Here is a 22,714-nt window from a genome sequence, read left to right as displayed (position 1 = left end):
GACTATGGTCAACGAACTTCTTATGAGCGTATACATTATAAACTTTGAACATTACTGCTTTAAAGTAAGTTTGTTAATTTTGAATGAATGTTTAAATGTTATTTGTACAATTTAGTATACGTATATACAACTCCGATCAGACATTTAGGACAACCTTTTAATAGACGATTGGGAATAATATGATTCAATTACTTGTTTCATTCAAACTAATGTCTCTGAAAATGTCTGGTCACAGGACAATGTTTAGCTTAAATATAAAAAAAAATCATAGGACTGGAGGATAAAGACTAAAGTTACCATATAATTAATAATTATAACTTTAGTGGTATTTATGGTAATTAATAAAATTATATTAACAGTCATCTGTATGTCAATAATGTGTATTTTATAATTTCATATAATCACTGTCTCAAAACATCATATTATCATTGATAATAGCGATTTCGATCAAATAATTTATTTCCCAGAAGGATGATTCGAAAACTTTATATTTAAACTTTGTATTCCCTTGTGTGTGTTTCTGACAAATTCATACTACAATGACTTTTATTAAGCTCTTGAGACATATTGTTTTCATAAAATATACAAAACAGCTTACTTTTGTTTTTTTTTACGGATGAATTTGTTACGGATAGCCTCGAGGTAAAACTTTACATTTTTGATAAAGGATCCCTAGTCAATTAAACATGTCGTATAAATCCATAGAACTCTCTGTGAAATTAATTAGTTGACCAATTAAATGTGATTGAATGAAATTTTTCTACAAAAAAACCGCGCTTTAACAACTTTATTGCGACTTTTTCTTCGGTTCGAAACACGTAAGTTAGACAAACATCAAAACTTAAAATTTATTGAATAATAAAAATAATTCGATTCGATTTAATAAAAATACAAATATAGCAGTGTACCTTGAAACCATAGCATTTTATTCGGTAAGCAGAAACAAAGGGTTTCGTCACAGACGAGATAATATATAAATTATGTTTCAAACCTATTTACCGCGAAATTAAACTTGAAAGAGGAAGTGCTTCATAGCTTGTGTATTATGTTAAGCGGGAAAGGTTTATCTTAATATGATTACATATTCACCCACTCCAAGTTCAGGTTTGAGGCTTACGTATAATTCCGTACAACTCCCAAAAGTGCTTCGGAAGTTTGATTTACGGGCATGAGTTGAGGTAAGACTGTGAAAAGGTTATCGCTTTTGTAGGATCGATATTGTATGTATGCAGTGTGAAATCTACGTTGCTTCTATAACTTCTAATCATCTAACTATAAATAAAATTAAAAAGCCTTTATTGTTGTACCAGGTACTAATAAAATAAATTAAAAAATTTCCTTGCTTCTATAACTACCATGTTTTTTTTATCGAAGAGGAAAACGTGAGCATGCGGGTCACCTGATGGTATGTGATAGCCAGAGATCATTCTCTCTCGTAACACTAGGGGAATCACAAGACCGTTGCTTTGACCTTATAAAGCGTAACATAAATGTACATATGAATTCGAAAACGTAAGCCCTCAGTATCCGGAGGATTGCAAGCTTACGTATCAATGTAACACATGCACCAGTCCTCCTGCAAGGTATTACAATTAACATTTCTCTTAACTTATTATTTAGATTGCCTCAATTTGTTTTGGAGCTCATCCGAGCTCGTCTACACGAGCTAGTCAAACATCAATCAAATTTTTTTACCTCTATTTCTTCTCTTCACATTTTACCTGTATATTATCTTTTCTCTTTCACAAATAAAAAAATTCATACGTCAAAAGGCCTGAAAATAAAAAAAATATATGAAAGGACTCGCTACTATCGTCTTTATATTCTGTTAGTGGAAAAAACCAACCTTAACGCGTTTATACCATTTAAATATGTTCAGCGCCATGCATCGGAAGCTACATAAACTTCATATTAAAAATGAATAGACAAGGACAGTCATTTAACCTTGTTATAATCAAGTGACACAATTTGGAGATTTCACGCTGCTTTATTCCAGTACCTGTAGAGACATTGTAAGCTCGGATGAGCCCGTCTTTTCCTATAATTCTCTCAAAACATCCCAACTGCCAATCTCCAGGCGACAGTCAGAAATTTTTAATCAGCACCAGCTGTCCAAGGTCTATCTCAGATTTAGATTCCAACCAGGGCAGGTTTGGACGCTGTTGGAGTCGGGATACCTATTCTGATCGCCAGTGGGTCCAAAAATCTCTTAACATACTCTGTTATAATTGTCACCGATAAAAGAAGGTGTCAAATTATCTAGATCTTCGCCTAAAACACGTTTTGATTTGGGAAAGAACGCTGTACAATTCTTCAAATGCTAGTGTTGTAGTTACTAACAAAAATTGGTTCATTATCATGAGACGGAAGACGTCTACTGTCTACTAGACAAAGGCCTTCCCTTAAGATCTCAACGACGATCGTTCCTACGCTGCCCTTATTCAACGTATTCCAGCGATCTTGAATAGATCGTCGGCCCATTTTGTGGCTTACTAACACTGTGTCTTCCGGTATGTGGTCTCCATCCGAGAACTTTTCTGCCCCACTGTCCATCGAACTATGTGCCTGGCCTACTGCCACATCAGTTTAACAACCATTTGGGCATATAGTCTAGATGCATTACAAAAAAGCAACTTACCAAATATTGGATAAACCTTGGAAAAAAAATTCTGCGCATTTCACTATCACGCCAGCGGCCGATATAGAAGACCACACCCACTCATTTTGTGTTACCTTTTGTGTGCCAACATCCGATTTTCTTTGTTCTAATTTTTACAGAATTTAACGGACATTTAGTCTATTATAACTTAAAAGGAAAATAGAACTTCCGTATAGGAAAATAAAAGAAAATAGTAACAAGAAATTTAATAAGGTCGTTGTGTGGATTTCGTCGTTGGTCCATATGTACCCGTGGTGTTGGTAGGTTCATATATCTGGGGAACGGTAAAAGTTAAGTGTTTTTTTTGTGGATTTCAGATCGTCTTCCCATTATAGAGCACCAAAGTTAGGAGCTCGAAACCGGTATGACTTTTAATGAATACGTAGGGTTAACTAAACCCTACGACGGCGGTACCTGCGGGGAAAATACGTGGTTATTCAATTTGGGTGCTCACTAATTTCCACCCAGTATTTCTTCCTTAAGAGATCTTCCTTCTTCCTTTCTTCTTGATGTTTATTGAAGAAATTTCCTTCTAGTGAGTCCAGAATGTCTTGCCCGACCCATTAAAATTCCCATAGAACATTCTAGAATGTCGATACCTCACAGGGTCTCCGCCTATGAGATACATCCTAAAGTAGTGAGGGTTATACTGATTTATAATACGAAAGCAATAAAATTGTGATTTTTAAATTAATGTTATATTATAGATCATATATACATCAGATGTGAAGCAATATTCTCTTCTTAGCTGCCTACTATTATACCTTAAATATCATATGAAGGAAACTACATTACATGTAATTATTTATTAAAACACCAGAATTATCCTACTTATTTAAAATTTTAAATTAGTTAAATTATAATTTTAAATTTATAACGTCTTAGTACTCATTAACGTATTAGCAGTCTTATGACTCATTAGTTCGTTTAGTTTTGGTTCAGTTGTTGTCTTGAACACATTTTAATATTCTGTTATACCATCCGCTCATCGCCGCGATACTCTGTTCAGAATTCTAACTTTATTGACGCAATCATACAAGTATATTATATACTCATGCTCCAATCTGGAAAAAGAAAAGTGATTTAGTTTTTTTATGTATTATAAAGGTATACTGCTGCAGAGTTTACTTTATTTTCATTCTTGTTCATAAAATCATCATGTTTCGTAAATTAAATTTGCTTCTATTATTTTATTTTTTGCAAGCTGTATATTCAGCACGCATTCTTGGACTTTTTACAAATTCAATTCTTAGTCATCAATTATCATATGACCCTCTTATGATAGCACTCGCGAAGAGGGGACATAATGTTACCGTTGCTACATTTTTCCCGTTACAGAATAAGCTTACTAATTATCATGAAGTTAATCTACAAAATCTTTCAAATTTACGTGTAGAAGTTTTTGATATCAGAAGATATGAACAGCCAGTTGGAATAATGAGAGTACCATTTGTGAGTAGCGTGCTCGACCAAGTGAATCAATTTGAAAATATGGCAGGAATTGTACTTGATATCTGCGAAAAGCTTTTGAGATATACACCATTTACGGCTCTTATTAAAAACGAATACGATGTTGTGATAACGGGGCATTTCATTGGTAATTGTGTGCTGAAATTATTGGAGGTTCATAATGTAACAGCTCCTGTTATTGGAATTTGTGCAAGTACCATATTACCCTGGACAAATGAGATAATGGGTGCGGAGAGTAATCCTTCATTTGTTCCCGTTAAGGTTTCTTCATTTACGAGTAAAATGACGTTTATACAACGCTTGGAGAATACAATTGTATACATTTTAATGACCACAATGCAGCAGAGATTGATAGAGCAGGAGAAAACTATGATTGAAAAATACTACAGTAGAAAAACAAAAGAACGGAATAACTTTAATCTAATACTTCTGAATTCCCATCATGTTCTTAATGGGATTAGGCCTCTCGTTCCTGGTTTAATTGAAATAGGAGGAATACATGTTGATTCTACTGTCAACACACTCCCAAAAGTAAGTTTATTATATTATTACTTTATTATGTTTACGTATATCTTATGAAAAGTAAAAGAAAAGTTCTTTTTCTAGTCGTCAAACGTTATGCACAGAAGGAATAATGCTGTAACATAAAACAGCTTGTCTTCTTATTATTATAGGTTGTAAAATAGCCGTTTCTTTTCATGTTGGTTCTTGAACGATTTAACTTAAATTTTAACAAATATTTTTTTTTCTAAAATTTTCGTTTATTTGATTCCTATTTTTAAAGAAAGATATGGTAATAATTTGGAATGTTTGGAACGAGTTCGTACGAGTATAATTAAAAAAAATACAATTTATGGTTTCATTGATACACGCTCCTTGAATTGAAAAAAGCAAATAAGAATAATCTTTGTCTGTTATTTTAGCATATCGAAAAATTTATAAATGAATCAGTTAATGGCGTTATTGTGTTCAGTCTAGGAGCACAAACAAAATCGACATCACTGTCTAAGAAGAAACAAAATATTCTTATTAATGTTTTTTCCAAACTGAAACAAAGAATCATCTGGAAGTATGCAGAAAGTGCAGAAGAAGGAACAATAATTGGAAATAATATCCTCAGAGTCAAATGGATACCACAAAAAGATGTGTTACGCAAGTATCCATAATATTAAGTATACAGTACAAAGAGTTTTAAATATAAACACTCAAAATTCTGAAAAAAATTTTAATTTAGTGTATAGAAACAATACTTTACAAATAAACAAAACTAAAATTACTAATGAATTTTGAAAATAGGAATTGTCAGGGACCTAATGCTCTGTGAACGGCTGGATGACTTGGCGTTGCGTAGAGACATCACTTCATTCTGCTTCTTTTACCGCATTTATAACGCAGATTATTCCGAAGAGCTATTTCACCTGATTCCTGCCCCCGAATATCACCTTTGCACGAAACACAAAAAATAAGGATTTCATCCACACTGGATGTGTGGCGGTCCTCCACAGTGCGATTATCAAAGAACTTTCTTCCATGTACTACAAAGCTGTGGATTGAGTTTCCTTTTGCGGTGTTTCCGGAGCAATATGACATAGGTACCTTCAAAAAAAGCGTGTACATCATTCTTAGAGCCGGCAACGCCCCTGTGATTCGCCTCGTGTTGTAAGAGAACGTAGGCAGCACTGATCACTTAACACCAGATGACCCGTTCGCTCGTATGTTCCCTTTTCCAATGATAATGTACTCTATGCAATCAATGAATAGGATCTATACTTATAAAATCCATGATTACCCTATGATTCACCTTGCTTTAAGATTTACAAAAGCCATTTTTATTTGCAGGTCACGACAAAGTAAACGCGTTTATATGTCACGGTGGAAATTTGGGTATGATAGAATCTATTTTTGCTGGCAAGCCAATGGTCGTTATACCGATTTTTGCAGATCAAAGACTGAATGCAGTTGCAGCAAAAGAGGCAGGTGTTGCTGAAGTTTTGTCCTTACCTGACTTTGATGAAGAAGATTTAGAAAAAGCTATAGAGAATGTACTTAGCCAGGGGTATGTTATAATCCAAATTCACACTTTTCAACCAATATTAAAAACAAATATTACTATTGACCTATTTTAAGTTTCACTGACGTAATAATTTATTGGACTATTATACGTGAAAGCTTTATACACCTACAGTTAAGTATTTCCAAACTTAAAGAATGGATTCATAATAAAAAAATAACATGTTTTTGAAAAAATTTTTAACACAAAAACAACCGACTTCAAAAACACTATTCCGAAACAATAGATATAATATGCACTAAAAAGTATAATAATAATTTGATTATTTTTATATTATCTAGTTAATTAATCTAATTCTAGTAACAACTATTGTAATTTTTGGAATCGGTGTCCTTCCGCCGCGACCCGCTCTCGCCTCTCGCTCTCCTCACAACTCAAGCACATCTCACCTATAACTATGTATGTACTACTACAAACGTATCTTGGATGACAAACTCCAAAAATTACAATAATCGTAACTAGAATTAGATTTATTAATTATATTCTATAAAAATACGCAATTATTACTTTTTAGTGTAAAAATAGTATTAATAAATTACTTTTTAGTGCATATTATCTATTCTTTTGGAATATTATTTTTGAAGTCGGTTGTGTTTTGTTAATTTTCATTTTTAGTGAATTTGAAGTACACTAACTAACAATTTGTCTATATATGTGCAGATATACAAAATTTTTCAATGCAGCAATGAACGTAAGCGCTTTGCAATTTGATTACAGACAGTAAGAAATTCTGCCACTGATCGCACCCTTACTGTAAGTCGTTACGGGAACTCCCATTGAGCATCATATTCGACTACGACAATTACTTGGCCATAACTATTTTATGTTAGATGACTTAAATATCGTTACTTTGCCATGGATTCCGTAATCAGAACCTAACTAAACTCTGAGCAAACTATTTTTGAAGTATATCCTTTCCAATAAAAAAAGAATTATCAAAATCAGATGGTGCGATATTGAGTTATTCGTAAATTTATCATCCACTTTGCTATACGTATGTATAAACTTGTTTAAGACTTTTATGGTTTTCTCATGGATGCCACTGTCAGACCTGAACCAACATACAATAAGACCATGCGGGATTCACCAGCTTTCATATAAAACAAGAATTATCAAAATCGGTTCCCCCAGTCGAATGTTTTGAGGTAACAAACATAAAAAAAAACATACCGACGAATTGAGAACCTCCTCCTGTTTTTGAAGTCGGTTAAAAATATAACAGTGACGCCCGAAAGATTCGAAGCTTTTCAGTATAAAGCGGAGGAACTCGAAATTTTTATATATCCACAGATAGTGGGTATAGGTATCTCGTAAAGAATACACAGAGCTACGCGTCTGGCATTACGGGAACACTTGACGTCTGCGAAGTGCCGACTGCCGATAAGGAAAACTTTATACCGTAGAGCGAGGACATCCGAATTATTAAATTAGTAGGTAAATTTAACATAACCATTGTTTTTTTGGTAACGACACGGTGTTCTCGTTTTTCGTTTTGAACCTACAGTTTTGGTATTAATGTGAGTACCAGCTACCGTGTAGGTAGTGAACGATGCTTTAGTACAGTACCTAGCTAATTACGACTTTCATATAAACAAATCGATGATAAGAACATCTAATCGACTCTTTTTACTGTGTAGTCTTCGGGTGATGGGCGCAGTGTGATGTTAACTTGGATATATTATCATAAAATATTATACTTTATGTTATTTGGTATTGTGTTAAGAAACTATGATGTATGAAATTATTTTGGGGTAATTAAAAAGAAACTTAAATTGGTTATTTCCAGTGATAGGCGTCGCGGCATCGGACCACCGCACCGATGGCATACGACATATCTAGCATGGAATGTTTAAATAATAAATTTTGCGAGGCAACAAAATAAACCCGTTTGCAAAAAAAACGGGCAATTTTTTATTTATTCGTACTCGAATAGTAATGACAGTTTAGTAAGAACACAGTGCAACAAAATAAAATAAATATTATTTACTGATGAAAATGTACTTTTGTTTGGTAGTTAAATCGATCTTAATTTATTTTATTTTGATTTTTAGGAAATTTTTGAAATTGACAAAAAACTAAGTTGTTTTCAATAATTGACTTTCTCCTTTATTTACTAAAAGTAACAAACAATACAATAAAAAAATAATATCGAGTGTGGCCTCCACTGGCTGAAATAATAGACTTAATTATTCTTCGTAGCATGCTTTGGACAAGGGTTTTCACTTCCTGCTGGCCAATCTTTAGATTAACCGTGGTTCCAACTTCTCTTAAAAAAGCGTCTAACGTCGCCCGCTCGGTAGGGTCGAGCATTGTCGTCCATAAACACAGCAGCACTTACTGTAATAGTCACGCTGGTTGTACATGAGGAATTATGGAGTTCAGTGATGTAGCTAACTAACTCTGTACGATATTCAGAAATTATGCAAACCCAAAACATGAGCTCGCTCCGCACGGCGTAATTTCTTCAAGACATACCTGCATAATGCTCTCCTGGTCTTCTTAGCACTTTACGACGTCGTTCCTAACCTGAGATTCTGGCTTCATCAGTAAATAAACCTTTGCCACATACTGCATCTGTCCACATCGCAAAATTGTGGGAAAATCTTAATCTACGGTACCCACCAATACGTTGTCCACGGAGTAATTTAGGATAAGTCTAGCTGGTCTTCGAGCGTATACATCAACTTCTAGAAAGAAATCTTCTTCTGACAGTCCATACGCTAAGACTCAGATTTCTAGCATTTTCAAGACTGTTTTTGATGTCTTTTTACGTAGACTTCCGATTTCGTAAACCTTGGCTCAAAATATAATATGATCTCGGCCTTCTTTTCAAAGTACCGGTTTCTTGAAACCTAGTCCAGGTCTTCTGAACAGTGGAACGACTGACACCAAACCATTCCGTCACATAACATTGAGTACAGCCTTTTTGAAGGAGAGTCATCAGCGATAATGGTCTTGTTCATTACGGTATAAAATTTGCCACGAAAAACCAATTCAATGAATTTTGCATCAACAGCATTAAAATAACAATAAACCCTTTGTAGTTTATTTATAGCACAATATCTAAATATAAACTGCGAGCATACATTCGAATCGAATTGAATATTTTTAAATATTTAAATATGGAATATTTTATTTTACTAGCCTGTACTTTTTAATACGTAAACAATTGTTTCTAATTAATTGAGTGCATATTTTGATGCATGAAAGCTTTTTTGTTTAAGATTCGCATAGTTGTATAGGTGCCCGTTTTTTGTCAAAACCAAAACGTAAACAGTTTTGGTATGGAATGACTGTTTCGAAAACTATTTATTTAAAGACTATGTATGTCGGAATACCCAGAGTATTTAATACCTTAATGTTATTCTTATTATTTTTACGCTTAACCTGTGAAAGTAATTTAAACTGTGGTATACCGCTCGATCTTCTGATCTCATATTTAAATAATAGAATTCAGCGGGTCGATGTGAATGGCAGGAGATCCCCTAGGACTCCTCTCGGAATGAGAGTACCACTAGAGTATTTTTTTTATTAAAAATTTTACATGCATTGTCGCTCTCAATCAAAGCTCTCGCAGATGTTTTTCTTTCTTTAATTCTTACATCAAGATAGTGAGAGTGTAGTACTCTTATAGTGCGTGATTTATATCACAATGCACTTCAATTATATAACAAAAAACATATCTAACATAACTTATTTTATATTTTAGGATGCAAGAAAAGGCCAAGGAGGTGTCACAAATTTGGCATGATCGGGAAAACACTCCTTTACACACAGCTGTTTATTGGACAGAAAGAGTTATTAGATGGGGACATAAATCACCCTTACATTCACCATCCAGAGACATGCCCTTGTATCAATATCTTCTGTTAGATGTCTTAGTATTTATCGTTTTGTTTGTGTCAACAATTATATTTTGTCTTGTATTTATGTCAAATTGGATTATTTTGAAAATGAAAAGGCTTATTAATAGCAATATAAAAACTAAATTCCAGTAATGTTTTAAAAATGTTATAATTTATATCTTATGATAACTGAATAGCAGACTATATTACTTTACTACTCGTATTATATATTTTTAGTTGTTTTAATAATCTGAGAGATTTTACGTTGTAAACCCACTGTTTTGTGTTTATGTAGAATGCGGTTTCCAAAAAATATATCCCCAACCAGATCAATTGTTTCAATTACTGTATTTGTTACTATACTTGGTCCTTGAATAATTAATTTTAAAAATTAAAAAAAATTGTTCATTCATGTGCATATTATCTCTTAATAATTTATGAAATTAAGTGAGTACTTCGCTATAAGACCAATTTAATAGCACCTGTATTGATAATGGAATCCATGTGATTTGCATACAAAGTAAACCTGTTTTGTATTTTCAACGTACATAGATTAAAAGAAATTAAATAACATTACTGTTCGATATTAAAAGCGTAATTTGTGAGGCTGCAATTATTGCAAAACGCCAGCGCTAACCTCGGTAGTATAATGTCATCGTATGAAAACATTTCACGTGGTCAAATGGTTTAAGCTGGGGCACACCAGACCAGAGATACTCCAAATGTGGCCGAACATGCGCTTTGTACAGCACTAGAATGTGGGCCGGCTTGAAATATTGCCGTGCTCTATTTATGACGCCCAGATGACTGCGAAATTGGCAACCGCTTGAGTTCTGTTTATTTTTTTAATATAATCAATATTATAAACTTTAATTTTGCCTAACTTTTAATATATTGGTAATTTTATAATATAATAACTATACATGTTTTAATATATAACATTTAAATTAAATTAATTTAATATTAGCGGCGGAGGCTTTCCAAAAACCACTTTATTTGTGTATTTTGCTTAATCGTCTAATATAGTTCTATCTATAATAGTACTAGCTGACCCAGCAAACGTTGTATTGCCGATATTAAAATCGCGATACAAAAGTAACTGTTGATCGTAGATGGGTGAAAATTTGAAGTTGTATGTATTTTTTAATGCTGACTCATAATCAAACAAATTGTAAAAAAATGTCAAAAAAATAAAAAAAAAACATTCGTGTGGACCACTCTGAACATTTATGGGTATGAAAAATAGATGTTGGCACATTCTCAGACCTACTCAATATGCTCACAAAATTTCATGAGAATCGGTCAAGCCGTTTCGGAGGAGTACGGGAACGAACATTGTGACACGAGAATTTTATATATAAGATTATCATATTTGTCGTTTTTAAAATTTTGACCAAGTCAAAATAAGAACCCACTAACACAGTGTTTCAAAAATTATACTTAGCACTTAGCTGTGACATCTTTTCGAAATTCATTATTATATATTTTGGCGATAATAACATATTTAATTATTGATAATACTCGATCACAGATGACAATAATTTGTAGTATGTGCTTCTATTTTTATTTTGGACACAATGCTATGATTGTACAGTGTTTATACAGCCGTGTATTGTGTATACTTTATTGAAATATTTTTCGGGCGACTTTAAATGGTCCGTTTATTATTATATAAGTGGAAGAAATAAGAAATTTTTGGTTGTATTTATTATCTCTCTCTATTCTCCTTTTTTAATGCCATTTTTAATCAGTTAAGATTATATTATAGTCGTGAATTTTATCCAATTTATGAATGCTTACAAATTTATTTCAAAGCAAAAACTATCGAGTTCTGTTGTTTTTACTTTTTTGTTTCTTTGACAGAATATTACTTGTCTCAAGTTCAAGTATGTTGGCATATTAGCAATTATTATACTTGAAGAAAAAGCAAGCACGTGTCGCACACATACACACACTGAGCTATTTTTTGTTTTATTAATTAAAGCGTAAATAAAATAGTAAATCTACATTAATATAGCAATAACGTTTTTAATTTACAACACGCAGAACCTCCATAATTTTAGTATAAGAATAGAGTTAGGTCGACTGAACCTGCTTAAACCTAAAGGAACCAAAAACGAAACAATGTTATGTATTTATTTGTTTAACAATAACTTGATAAATTTATTATTGCTAACAGTAAAATTGCAAGAAAGTGTTTTGTCATACCAAGAAATAGCTTAAAAACACTGGACTACCTTATCTTAAATGGTGCATAATCTCGACTTGCACATATACTTTTTGAATATGAAGCATGTACATCTATTGATAATCCTCCGCGATTGGTTTTAAATGATTTTAAATAATTATCCTCCATGCTAATAAACACAAACAAGCCACGTTATGATAATACAGTGACATAAAATTTGCAATAGACAAAATCCAGTGCGCTAAGTAAAGCATAGTCTGAAACAACAAATGTATGAACACAAATTTTAGGGAGTAAAATCTTAGGAAGAGTCATCATCATTCTTATGTCTATTTGAATTATTAAGTATCTGCTCAAAAATTGTGTGCATAAATCTTACATTATTAGATATATCTTATTAATAATACATAATGGGATCGAAGTTTTAGTTTGTTTCTGCCAATATTTCTAAAATTGCTATTATTTTAATATTTATGTAATATTCTGAACAAGTAGAACCTAATTTCAAATTATCATCTTTAAAAAAATATTATGTTACCTTTAATAAAACTAAATATATTATTTTTTTACAATAGTAGTTACTCAATGGGTCACCAGGGGGCTGCTGAAAATCAGCACTGTGTTGGTATTATTCCAATGCAGCATGACGCTAAGTCAGTTCCTTTTGATAACAATAACTGCTACACCTACTTGCTACACGTACTTTTAGATTAAGATAATCACTATAAATCACAAACTGTTTTTTTTTCACGCTATCCCTGGACAGATTTTCACGAAACATTCACGAATGCCTTCGGTTAGGCTGTATTTGATTCAAATTGGTGAATCGAGAAAAAAATTATCATATTTGTTTACAAGGCTCAAATTAAAATATGCTTTCATATAATTGCACCCTAATATTCGTGAACGAATTCCCGCAACTTCGTTACACAGCGAATATAAAATTGGATACTACCTATATTCTACATCCCAGCACTTGTAAACCTTTACACCTTTAATCTTACGACACTATTTTCAGTTAAAAGACCCTTTCACAAGATGTCCTATTTTCGACGACATAGTCAAATAGCTAGGTCAATTAATTCACATGTAATTATTACGTTTTCAAATGACAACTATATATTGCTTTTTTTTTCTAACTAATAAGAATCTAACCTTAGGCTTAATCAATTTATTTTTATATTAATTATCTAAGTGGATTAAAAATATGAATACCATGTCCGTTAGCAATTTTCTAATGGTTTATAGGTACGTGCAACACAGAGCTACTCGATTTATCTGATATCCAGTGCTCTGTGAATGGCTAGATCACTTGACGCTACGTAGAGATGTTGCATAAAATATCATCTGGATGTGTGGCGTTCCTATAAAGTGAGATTTTCAGAAAAGTTTCTTTCACGTACAATCAAACACTACCATACGCAGTGTTTCAAGGACATGGGAGACTTTAAAATGCACGTACACATTCCTAAAAGACCGACAATGTGTATGATCTCTTTATATCAAGTAACTCGTTCACATGTATGCCCTCCTGTTCCAATCCAAAGGTGTTATTGACAACACATCGTTTTGAATAAATAAAAGTATGTGTGTGTAACCTTTACGCGCGATTGAAGTAAAACTTAATAATGATTAACTTTAGGAATAATTAACAGATACATAAATATATTAAATTACATATACATTAAATGAAGCCATGTTACCAACTAAGCACTCACGAAGAGCTAGTAGTATTGTTAGATGTTTTGCTATTTTTTTCTCGGAAAAGGTGACGATATAACTTCATCTTTTGAGCAAAGTTGGCATTTTCTCTACCTAAATTAAAAAAATGCCTTTATTAATATAATTAATATTTTTTTACCAAGTTAGATTTTATATATTTTACAAAGAATGGTATAATGTTATGTTTTGATATTATTATTCATCAGAAAATAAACACTTACACTTTTTACAGGTCAAGTCATTATCAGGTTCTTGATTTTCTCTTTTATTCTTATTCAATGATGGAAAAGTTAAAATGTTCCTGGCATTCCGAATTTTTATTTTACTGATTATTATTTTCATTATATATTCTGTTTATATTTCATTAATACCATTCGCAAACTTTAAAATTTTCACTCATTAAATAAAATAATTGAAAATAAGAAATTGAAAGTTATATTATAATTAGCGCGTCATGGCTGTATGGGCTCGAACCCTTTGCCTATCCTAATAATGGAAACGAAAAACAAAGACCGAAAATAAATTAACGAATGTCAGAAAACTTATATAAGTAATATTATTTATTGCAATAGAAGTAATAAATAAGCTATAAAAATACTTGGAGATTTTTAAATAATATTACTGAGCAATTTGAAATTATTATTAAAACCATTTAATTATAATGGCTTAAAAAATTCTTTCATTTGATTTTGGTACTGAGCGTTACTTCCGTCAGAAAAAAATTCTGAGTTACCCCAAGTCGCGCCTAAAGAAGTTTTACTTCAAAAAAAATTTTACGTCTTAAAATATCACTTATTGCTTTACATTACGGGCTTATTTTAATAATTAAAATTTATTTGGTTCAAAAATACAGAAAACTTAACTTTTAACAATATTATGGACATTACAGAACCAAAATGGTGTCTAGTCAGGATTATGTTGGGAATTTTACTTCTCAACGCTGGTATTCTCTAGACACCGAGACACTGACTTCGAGCATTTAATATTTATATATTTACATATTTATAATCCCCCAAGTCTACTGCTACCATAAACATTGGCAAAGAAAATTAAATTATATATATATACAAATAAATAAAAATAAAAATTAAATCTGTTAGTAACTGATACTTATCATTTTAAGGAAAATAATTATTACATAACATTAAATCATAATATCATAACATCGGTAAGTAATCGGCAAAATTTTTCTTATACATACAATAGGTTTGAACAAATAATAGGTAAAAAATTATGGAGGGCATAATTAGCCGCCAGCTTTTAGTATACCTAGAGGGTCACCAGTTGATCAACGACCGACAGTACGGCTTTCGTCATGGACGGTCGGCAGGTGATCTTCTGGTATACCTAACACATAGATGGGCGGCGGCTATTGAAAGCAAGGGGGAAGGTCTGGCAGTTGGCCTGGATATAGCTAAGGCCTTTGATCGTGTATGGCACAAGGCGCTCTTCTCAAAACTTCTATCATTTGGGCTTCCCGAGATCTTGTGCAACTGGATCTCCAGCTTCCTCACTGGGCGTAGCATACAGGTCGTTGTCGACGGATATTGCTCGAACCCGAAGCCCGTGAATGCTGGAGTGCCCCAAGGCTGTGTGCTATCTCCTACGCTGTTTCTTCTGCATATCAATGATATGTTGGACACCTCCAACATGCATTGCTATGCGAATGACAACATTGGTGATGCCGTATACACGGACCATGCAGGTCTCTCTCGGGAAATCGTCGACCAGTGCCGGGAGAAACTGTTGTGTCTTCTATCGAGTCCTCTCTTGAGCAGATCTCGGAATGGGGTAAATTGAACCTTGTCCAATTTAACCCCCAAAAGACTCAAGTTTGCGCGTTTACCACTAAAAAAACCCCATTTGTCGTATCACCGCTCTTCAAGAGCACTTCTCATAAAGCCGTGCCTAGTATCGGAATACTGGGTCTCGAAATCTCGAGCGATTGCCAATTCCGTGGCCATCTGGAGGGCAAAGCCAAATTGGCTTCGACGAAGCTGGGCGTCATCAATAGAGCACGGAAATACTAGCCGGCCCACATTCTAGCGCTCTACAAAGCGTAGGTCCGGCCACACATGGAGTATTGCTGTCATCTCTGGTCTAGCGCAGTATCTGCTCGATCCATTTGACCGCGTGCAACGTAGAGCAGCTCGAATTGTCGGGGACTCAGTGCTCTGTGAACGGCTGGATCACTTGGCGTTGCGTAGAGACGACGCTTCATTGTGTGTCTTCTACCGCATTTATCACGGAGAGTGTTCCGAAGAGCTGTTCAACCTCATTCCTGCCGCCGAATTCCACCTTCGATTCTCGACACGCCACAAGTTAGGATATCATCCCCACCATCTAGTGGCGGTCCTCCACAGTGCGGTTTTCAAGGAGCTTTCTCCCTCGTACTACAAAGCTGTGGAATGAGCTTCCTTGTGCGGTGTTTACGGGACGTACGACATGGGTACCTTTTTAAAGCGCGTACACCTTCCTTAAAGGCCGGCAACGCTCTTGTGATTCCTCTGGTGTTGCAAGAGAATGTGGGCGATCGCGGTGATCACTTTACACCAGGTGACCCGTACGCTCGTTTGTCCTCCTATTCCATAAAAAAAAGGTAAGTCATAACTTTGACGTTTAAAACAAAATAAAATATATCTTGATGACATCAATAAATCTACTATAAAACCCAATGATGTTCTATACATAAAACCAAATAACAACTAATCCCGTAAGTGCTTATAATTATAAACTTATAGATATTTATGTAAGTAAATAAAATCTTAAAAACAGAACATTTTTTTATTATGAATATCTATTATTAACGTATATATATATAAGGAATATTCAAAACAAAATGCATAAACATGATAATATTCCAAGTCACTCACTCCTAAACTATTATTTACACATTCAAGAAACTTGCTAAATAAAGCTGAACCCTCGGCCTCGCCCTCACAAAAATACTGTTATCCCCTTCAAACAAGTGAAAGGTAAGTGTCTACTTTTGAATAGGTCTATGGAAATACTGTTGTTTGAAAGTTTACCAGATATGTTTACATGACGTATACATATTCAGTTACACAATATTATTAGACAGTAGAACATAATATAGATATCATTTGAAAACAGGACAAACAAATATACCGCGTTAATTACGCTTAATGTATTCATGAATAATTATTCAAAACTTCATTGGAATTCATAAGCTACCAATTCCATCTATTACGAAATCTACTACTTACCGAATTATACATTAATGTATAAACATCCTTCGGTAAGTAGTAGATTTCGGTTAAAGGACTAAAAATTAAAATTGTACTAACGAGTTAAATCAAAGCATCTTTCTTCATCCAGTGCTATCTTTATTGGACTACCTTTGGTACAACTACAACTACATTAAATGCTAAATTTATTATTTTTTTTAAAAACTAGATATAATATAATACAACACCATTATTTTAGCCCGTGGCCTTTGTTGCTCTTTGCCTACAAATATAAACGTTTAACCCCTTTTTAGATTAGTTTTATTAAACGACTTCAAAAAAGGAGGAGGTTCTCAATTTGTCGTATTTTTTTATGTTTGTTACCTCAAAACTCTCGACTGGGTTTATTATTTTGATAATTCTTTTTTTATTTGAAAGCTCGTGCTTCAATTATATAATAATGGCATTACTCTTGATTCCAAATTGCAGTGGGGCCCCCATATTGAAGGATTGGCGAATAGGCTTAGTTCTGGAGCATATGCGGTTAAGAAAATTAGACGGTTAACTGACATAGATATGGCGAGATTAGTATACTTTAGTTATTTTCATAGTATTATGTCCTGTGGTATATTGTTATGGGGCAGTGCGGCCGATATTAATACTATATTTGTGCTGCAGAAGAGGGCTACTCGCGCGATTTATAACCTAGGTCCTAAAGAATCATTAAGAGAAAAATTTAAAGAAATAAACATTTTGACTGTTGCTTCTCAATACATTTTTGATAATGTTTTGTATGTTCATAAGCACATTGAGGAATTTTCTAGAAACTGTGACATTCATAATGTTAACACGAGGAACAAACATAAACTTGTTGTGCCTACTAGTCGGTTGGGTCGAGTTAGTAAGTCTTTTGTTGGGCGATGTATATGCTTCTACAATATGATCCCAGAAAATGTACAAAACAAATGTGTTACGAAATTTAAAAGAATTGTTAAAAAACGTTTGTGTGGGAAAGGTTATTATAGCATAGACGATTTTTTTAATGACACCACGGACTGGGAATAAAGCGAACACCCTCAGGCTCTTTAATTATAAATGTTTATTGTACGATATTACATTGTAATCCATATTTTATATTAAAAAAAAAGCCCGCTGAGTTTCTTGCGCCCATTCTTCTCAGGTCTGAGGCAGTCTCTTTTGAATGGGTGGTAGATTTTGACGTTCAATAAGTGATTTTAAAACCTATTTGGAATAAAAATATTTGAATTTGAATTTGAATTTGAATGGTCTAGATCTAACATTGGCATCCATGAAAAACTAAAAAAGTCTTAAATGTGCTATACATACGTATAGCAAAGTGGATGATAAATTTACGATTAACTAATAAATATCGCGCCAACCGATTTTAGATGATTCTTATTGGAAAGGATATACTTCAAAGATAGTTTGGTTAGGTTCTGATAACGGAATCCATGTCAAAGTAACGGAACTCTTCAATTCTTAGGAGCAAATTAACGATACTCGGCCGAATCTTTTTTATGGTATCCGGATATTTTAGTCATTTTAATCTTATTGAATCTCTTCTATGAAAAATGTAGTATATCTACACATATTTAGACAAATTGTTAGTTAGTGTACTTCAAATTCACTAAAAACCAAAAATTAAAAAAAATAACTGACTTCAAAAACACTATTTCAAACAATAGATATAATATGCAGTAAAAATTACAAAAATAATTGCGTATTTTATACGATCCAATTAATTAATCTAATTCTAGTTACAATTATTATAATTTTTGGAGTTGGTGTCATCCAAGATAGGTTTGTATCTATATACATAGTTAGAGGTGAGATGGGCTTGAGTTGTGAGGAGGCGAGAGGCGAGAGCGGGTCGCGGCGGTAGGACAATGACAATATACGTAACTAGAATCAGTTTAATTAATTAGATTGTATAAAATACGCAATTATTTTTGTAATATTTAGTGCATATCATATCTATTGTTTTGAAACAGTGTTTTTGAACTCGGATGTTTTTTGTTAAAAAAATTTAAGATATATTAAGATAGATATATTTCATTCTATAATGCTGGTATATGATTTTTATTTACAATATAACAAAGCTTGTTACTGCATTTAACAATACTCAATATTATTATATATCACACATTTCCCCAGCAGAATTCCCCGCGTTGGATAGCTAGGCTAATCTAATCCGTTGGCCGGAATAGCTGCCAGCGCTTAGGTTTCTAGTAGCTATATTGTGCTCCTCTGGGCGCCACTGGCCAATGTCTCGACACAAAAAGACACAAAGATATCAAGCTCACTCCGACATAATATCTGTGATGTTGCTTTTTCCGGCAGAAGATATCGCTCCAGCACCAACTGAAGTAGCCTGGACATAAAAGCAATCTACCTCTTGCCCAAGGCTGTAGATTCATGCCATCAGGAAACCACTATACCATAGCGACGTTCATGTAGCTGTTGTATTCATAGCCCGAGTTACAAATTAAATATATCAATTATCCAGTAGCCAGCCAACCTCTATTTCAATCTAATTTGTCCCAGTTATAGGCTGACATCGCATTGCAAATCCACTTGATTCTTCATGCTAGGCTAAAAGATACTACTTTATAAAAAAAAGTATCTATCCCTTCCTGTGGTACTTTATATTGGATTATGTTGCAATGGAGAGAAAAACATACGAAACCTGTCATTCCCTTCACTCTATTAACAACCTTAAAAGGATTTTCTTAATTTGACTTATTGAATTCATTTACTACGAATTAATTTACTAATGAACACTATGATATTTTCGAATTAAAAAATTAATAAATATCATGTATTGTTTTCCTAAAGTTAGCTAACTTTAGGAATAAGGCTAATAAGGCTAATTTACAAACGGTACTTTTTATTGGTGGCTTTTGAAATGTCTGCGTACGTCACGCACTTAGCTACATGACAGCGAGTGCCCATTTCAACGTGCGCGGATTATACTATATATATACTTTATTAAACCATAAGTATTTCTGCCGCATAAGGTGATTCATCTTTTTTTAGTGAAAGTAAGGGGCGAGACGAGCAGGACGTTCAGCTGATGGTAATTGATACGCCCTGCCCATTAAAATGCAGTGCCGCTCAGGATTCTTAAAAAACCCAAACGTTCTGAGCCGCACTACAATTGCGCTTGTCACCTTGAGTCATAAGATGTTAATCCTCATTTGCCCAGTAATTTCACTAGCTACGTAGCCTATCAGACCAAACCACAATGTTAACACATTACTGCTTCACGGCAAAAATAAGCGCCGTTGTAGATAGGCATAATCTAGCCGGCATCTTGTGCAAAGAAGCCTCCCATTGAAAAATCGTCATTTTCTCAAAACAAATTCTAATCCACATTAACTGTGGCACTTCATAAACCTAGGACCTTTATAAACAAGGACTTTACATCGAATCAAGCCCTTCCCTTTAACGAACTTTGAACCTTAGATTATCCTCCTATTAACTTCTGTACTTTCATTTGCATAACATCTATGTAGTTTGCAGGATTATCTGAGATGCTGGGGTCGACATTATCTAAAGTCATATTTAAGGTCATAAATGAAAATATATTTAACTCAAGCTCAGCTTGTTGATGTTCATGATTGAATATAAATGGATACCTTTCTGGTTTGTAACTATTGTAGAAAGTTACTTGAATATGGTATTGTGAAGGAACGCTTAGCATCCAGATGGTGAACATGATAATGATGATGAAATTTGATTTGAATGTGTAATTTGAGGGTTCAGGTCAAACAGGTCTTTAAAACACTCCACGTGATAAATGATGTAGAAGATATACAGGATTTTAATATAGAAGAGTTTGCTTATACCTGTATTGTTTTTCTTAGATACAACATTTATTATTAACACAAAAGAGACATAAAATTATAATTACTATTAACTGAATTAATATATATTATAAAAATATAATAAGTTATTATAAATTAGGCCAGTCTTCAGTAATGGCGGACAGTAGATTCGCAACTTTCCTCTATGAATTGGCAAACTTGGAATTGTTCGTGTGGACCCACTCCAAGAAACCGTCATCTACAATGGATGTATATGATCCTCTGAGCTTTAGATTTTCAGCAGCAACCACTGCTACAACCTGCCTCAGACGACCTTTTAACATAAGATGAAATGAATGAAGTACTGGAATGTCTGCGCATTGGTTCTAGAATAGTTGGCAGGTTGGTTTTAGCAAAGGCTCCACTGCGTTAGGAAAATAGCCTGGGTTGTTCTAGACTATCTATGTTTTGACCTCATATTTATTGGAGTTTACAATTGTTATCAAATATAACCAAATAACAAAAAAAAATACCAAAGCGTCAAAGACCATCATCATTGGAGCCTGGGTTTACTCGTTGATGGTTGACATTTAATAGAATCAAAAAAACTGTATAATAAAAGCCGATGAATAAAAAACAAAGTACATTTTTGAAAATTCAGAAAATATGCATCAAACATTTTTAGCTCTAAATAATTCGAATAAAGTTAATTGTGAAGTTGATGCATATGCAATTCTTTTCGAAAAACTGATGTTTTGAAGAAGGTGGTGAAAGTAACGATTAAACTATATTCCACTGTGTTGAAAAACGAAAAGGTTAAGCTAATATTGACCAAATAAGGCGTTATAAAACTTTCAATTTCTTTTGTTAACATCGTTGTACTTCAAACTAAAAAATCCTTTGACGAAAATCTATTCGAGAACAAAGGCCGTGGTATTTCACAGTTCGGCGAACAAAAGCAAATATATTTGAACGTTTAAGTGGGGTTTAATGGCTATTCGGGGCGATCGCTGTCGTTTGACTGTTACATAAATTGGTGTTACAGAACCAATTTGGCAAATGAGGATCGAGTTTAATAATGCAGGCTGTGCATCTGATTTCAAGAGCATTGTTTAATATAATTTTAATTATTGTTTATTGTCCAGAAAATACAAAATAGTCCATATAATATGAAGATGAAGACCTCAAATTAAACATATTTTATGATTGAAAATTTGCACAAAAAATCCTGTATGTCTGCTGAACAATAAAATTACTTCGGCAGCCCACGGTGGCTGGGATATATCCTTAAATAACAAAGAGAGTAAGAAATCAAATTTAATTTTTTTGACTTGTCAGTCATTAATTAATCATTAAATCAATCATTAAATAATTTTTCAGGATATTATTTTTGGAACGAAGTTCCTTACGGCAGGCTTGGAGGGGATAGGGATTTTGCTGCGCGACCGATCTGAAAAAAATGTGATAATAAAACCGTAAGAAAAAATCCGTGGAAAAAAGTGCGTGGAATAAAACCGTTAAATGAGACGTGCGCAGGCGCGACAGTCGCATACACAAGCGAGTAGTGTATATATTATCAATATTATTATATTAATATATGATAACGATTATAGCAATATTAGAACGATTTTTTTTGCAATTTGTGTCGATTCTACATTAGCCGAAGGAACTTCGTTCCTACCTGGTGTCCCACGACACCACATCATTTTTTTTAAGTATTATTAGTATTATTTATTAATGATAA

The 22,714-nt window shown here is 33.4% G+C and overlaps 1 protein-coding gene across 3 annotated transcripts; it reads left to right on the top strand.

Annotated features, from left to right (window-relative positions):
* Window positions 1-3,574: 3,574 nt before the first annotated feature.
* On the top strand, window positions 3,575-10,374 carry LOC126967988 (UDP-glycosyltransferase UGT5-like). Of its 3 annotated transcripts, XM_050812747.1 has the most exons (5): window positions 3,580-3,766; window positions 3,998-4,660; window positions 5,053-5,281; window positions 5,969-6,185; window positions 9,910-10,374. In XM_050812747.1, the coding sequence occupies exons 2-5, from the start codon at window positions 4,097-4,099 to the stop codon at window positions 10,196-10,198; spliced, it is 1,299 nt and encodes a 432-aa protein (XP_050668704.1). In that variant the 5' UTR covers window positions 3,580-3,766; window positions 3,998-4,096; the 3' UTR covers window positions 10,199-10,374. The 3 variants fall into 3 exon arrangements, with proteins under 3 accessions (XP_050668702.1, XP_050668704.1, XP_050668701.1); XM_050812745.1 differs by having other exon boundaries at window positions 3,575-4,660; window positions 6,071-6,185; XM_050812744.1 differs by having other exon boundaries at window positions 3,580-4,660.
* The last annotated feature ends 12,340 nt before the right edge of the window (window positions 10,375-22,714 follow it).

Source organism: Leptidea sinapis, chromosome 14, assembly GCF_905404315.1.
Source record: "Leptidea sinapis chromosome 14, ilLepSina1.1, whole genome shotgun sequence".
Taxonomy (NCBI): domain Eukaryota; kingdom Metazoa; phylum Arthropoda; class Insecta; order Lepidoptera; family Pieridae; genus Leptidea; species Leptidea sinapis.
The sequence above is the reverse complement of the archived record's forward strand: the minus strand, read 5'-3'. Positions and strand labels throughout refer to the sequence as shown.

Excerpts from the sequence above, each read along its gene's own strand:
- LOC126967988 (XM_050812744.1), top strand. The coding sequence starts at position 3,818 with ATGTTTCGTAAATTAAATTTGCTTCTATTATTTTATTTTTTGCAAGCT. Across the intron at positions 4,661-5,052 it reads CTGTCAACACACTCCCAAAA|CATATCGAAAAATTTATAAA; the intron begins GTAAGTTTATTA and ends CTGTTATTTTAG. Across the intron at positions 6,186-9,909 it reads GAGAATGTACTTAGCCAGGG|GATGCAAGAAAAGGCCAAGG; the intron begins GTATGTTATAAT and ends TTTATATTTTAG.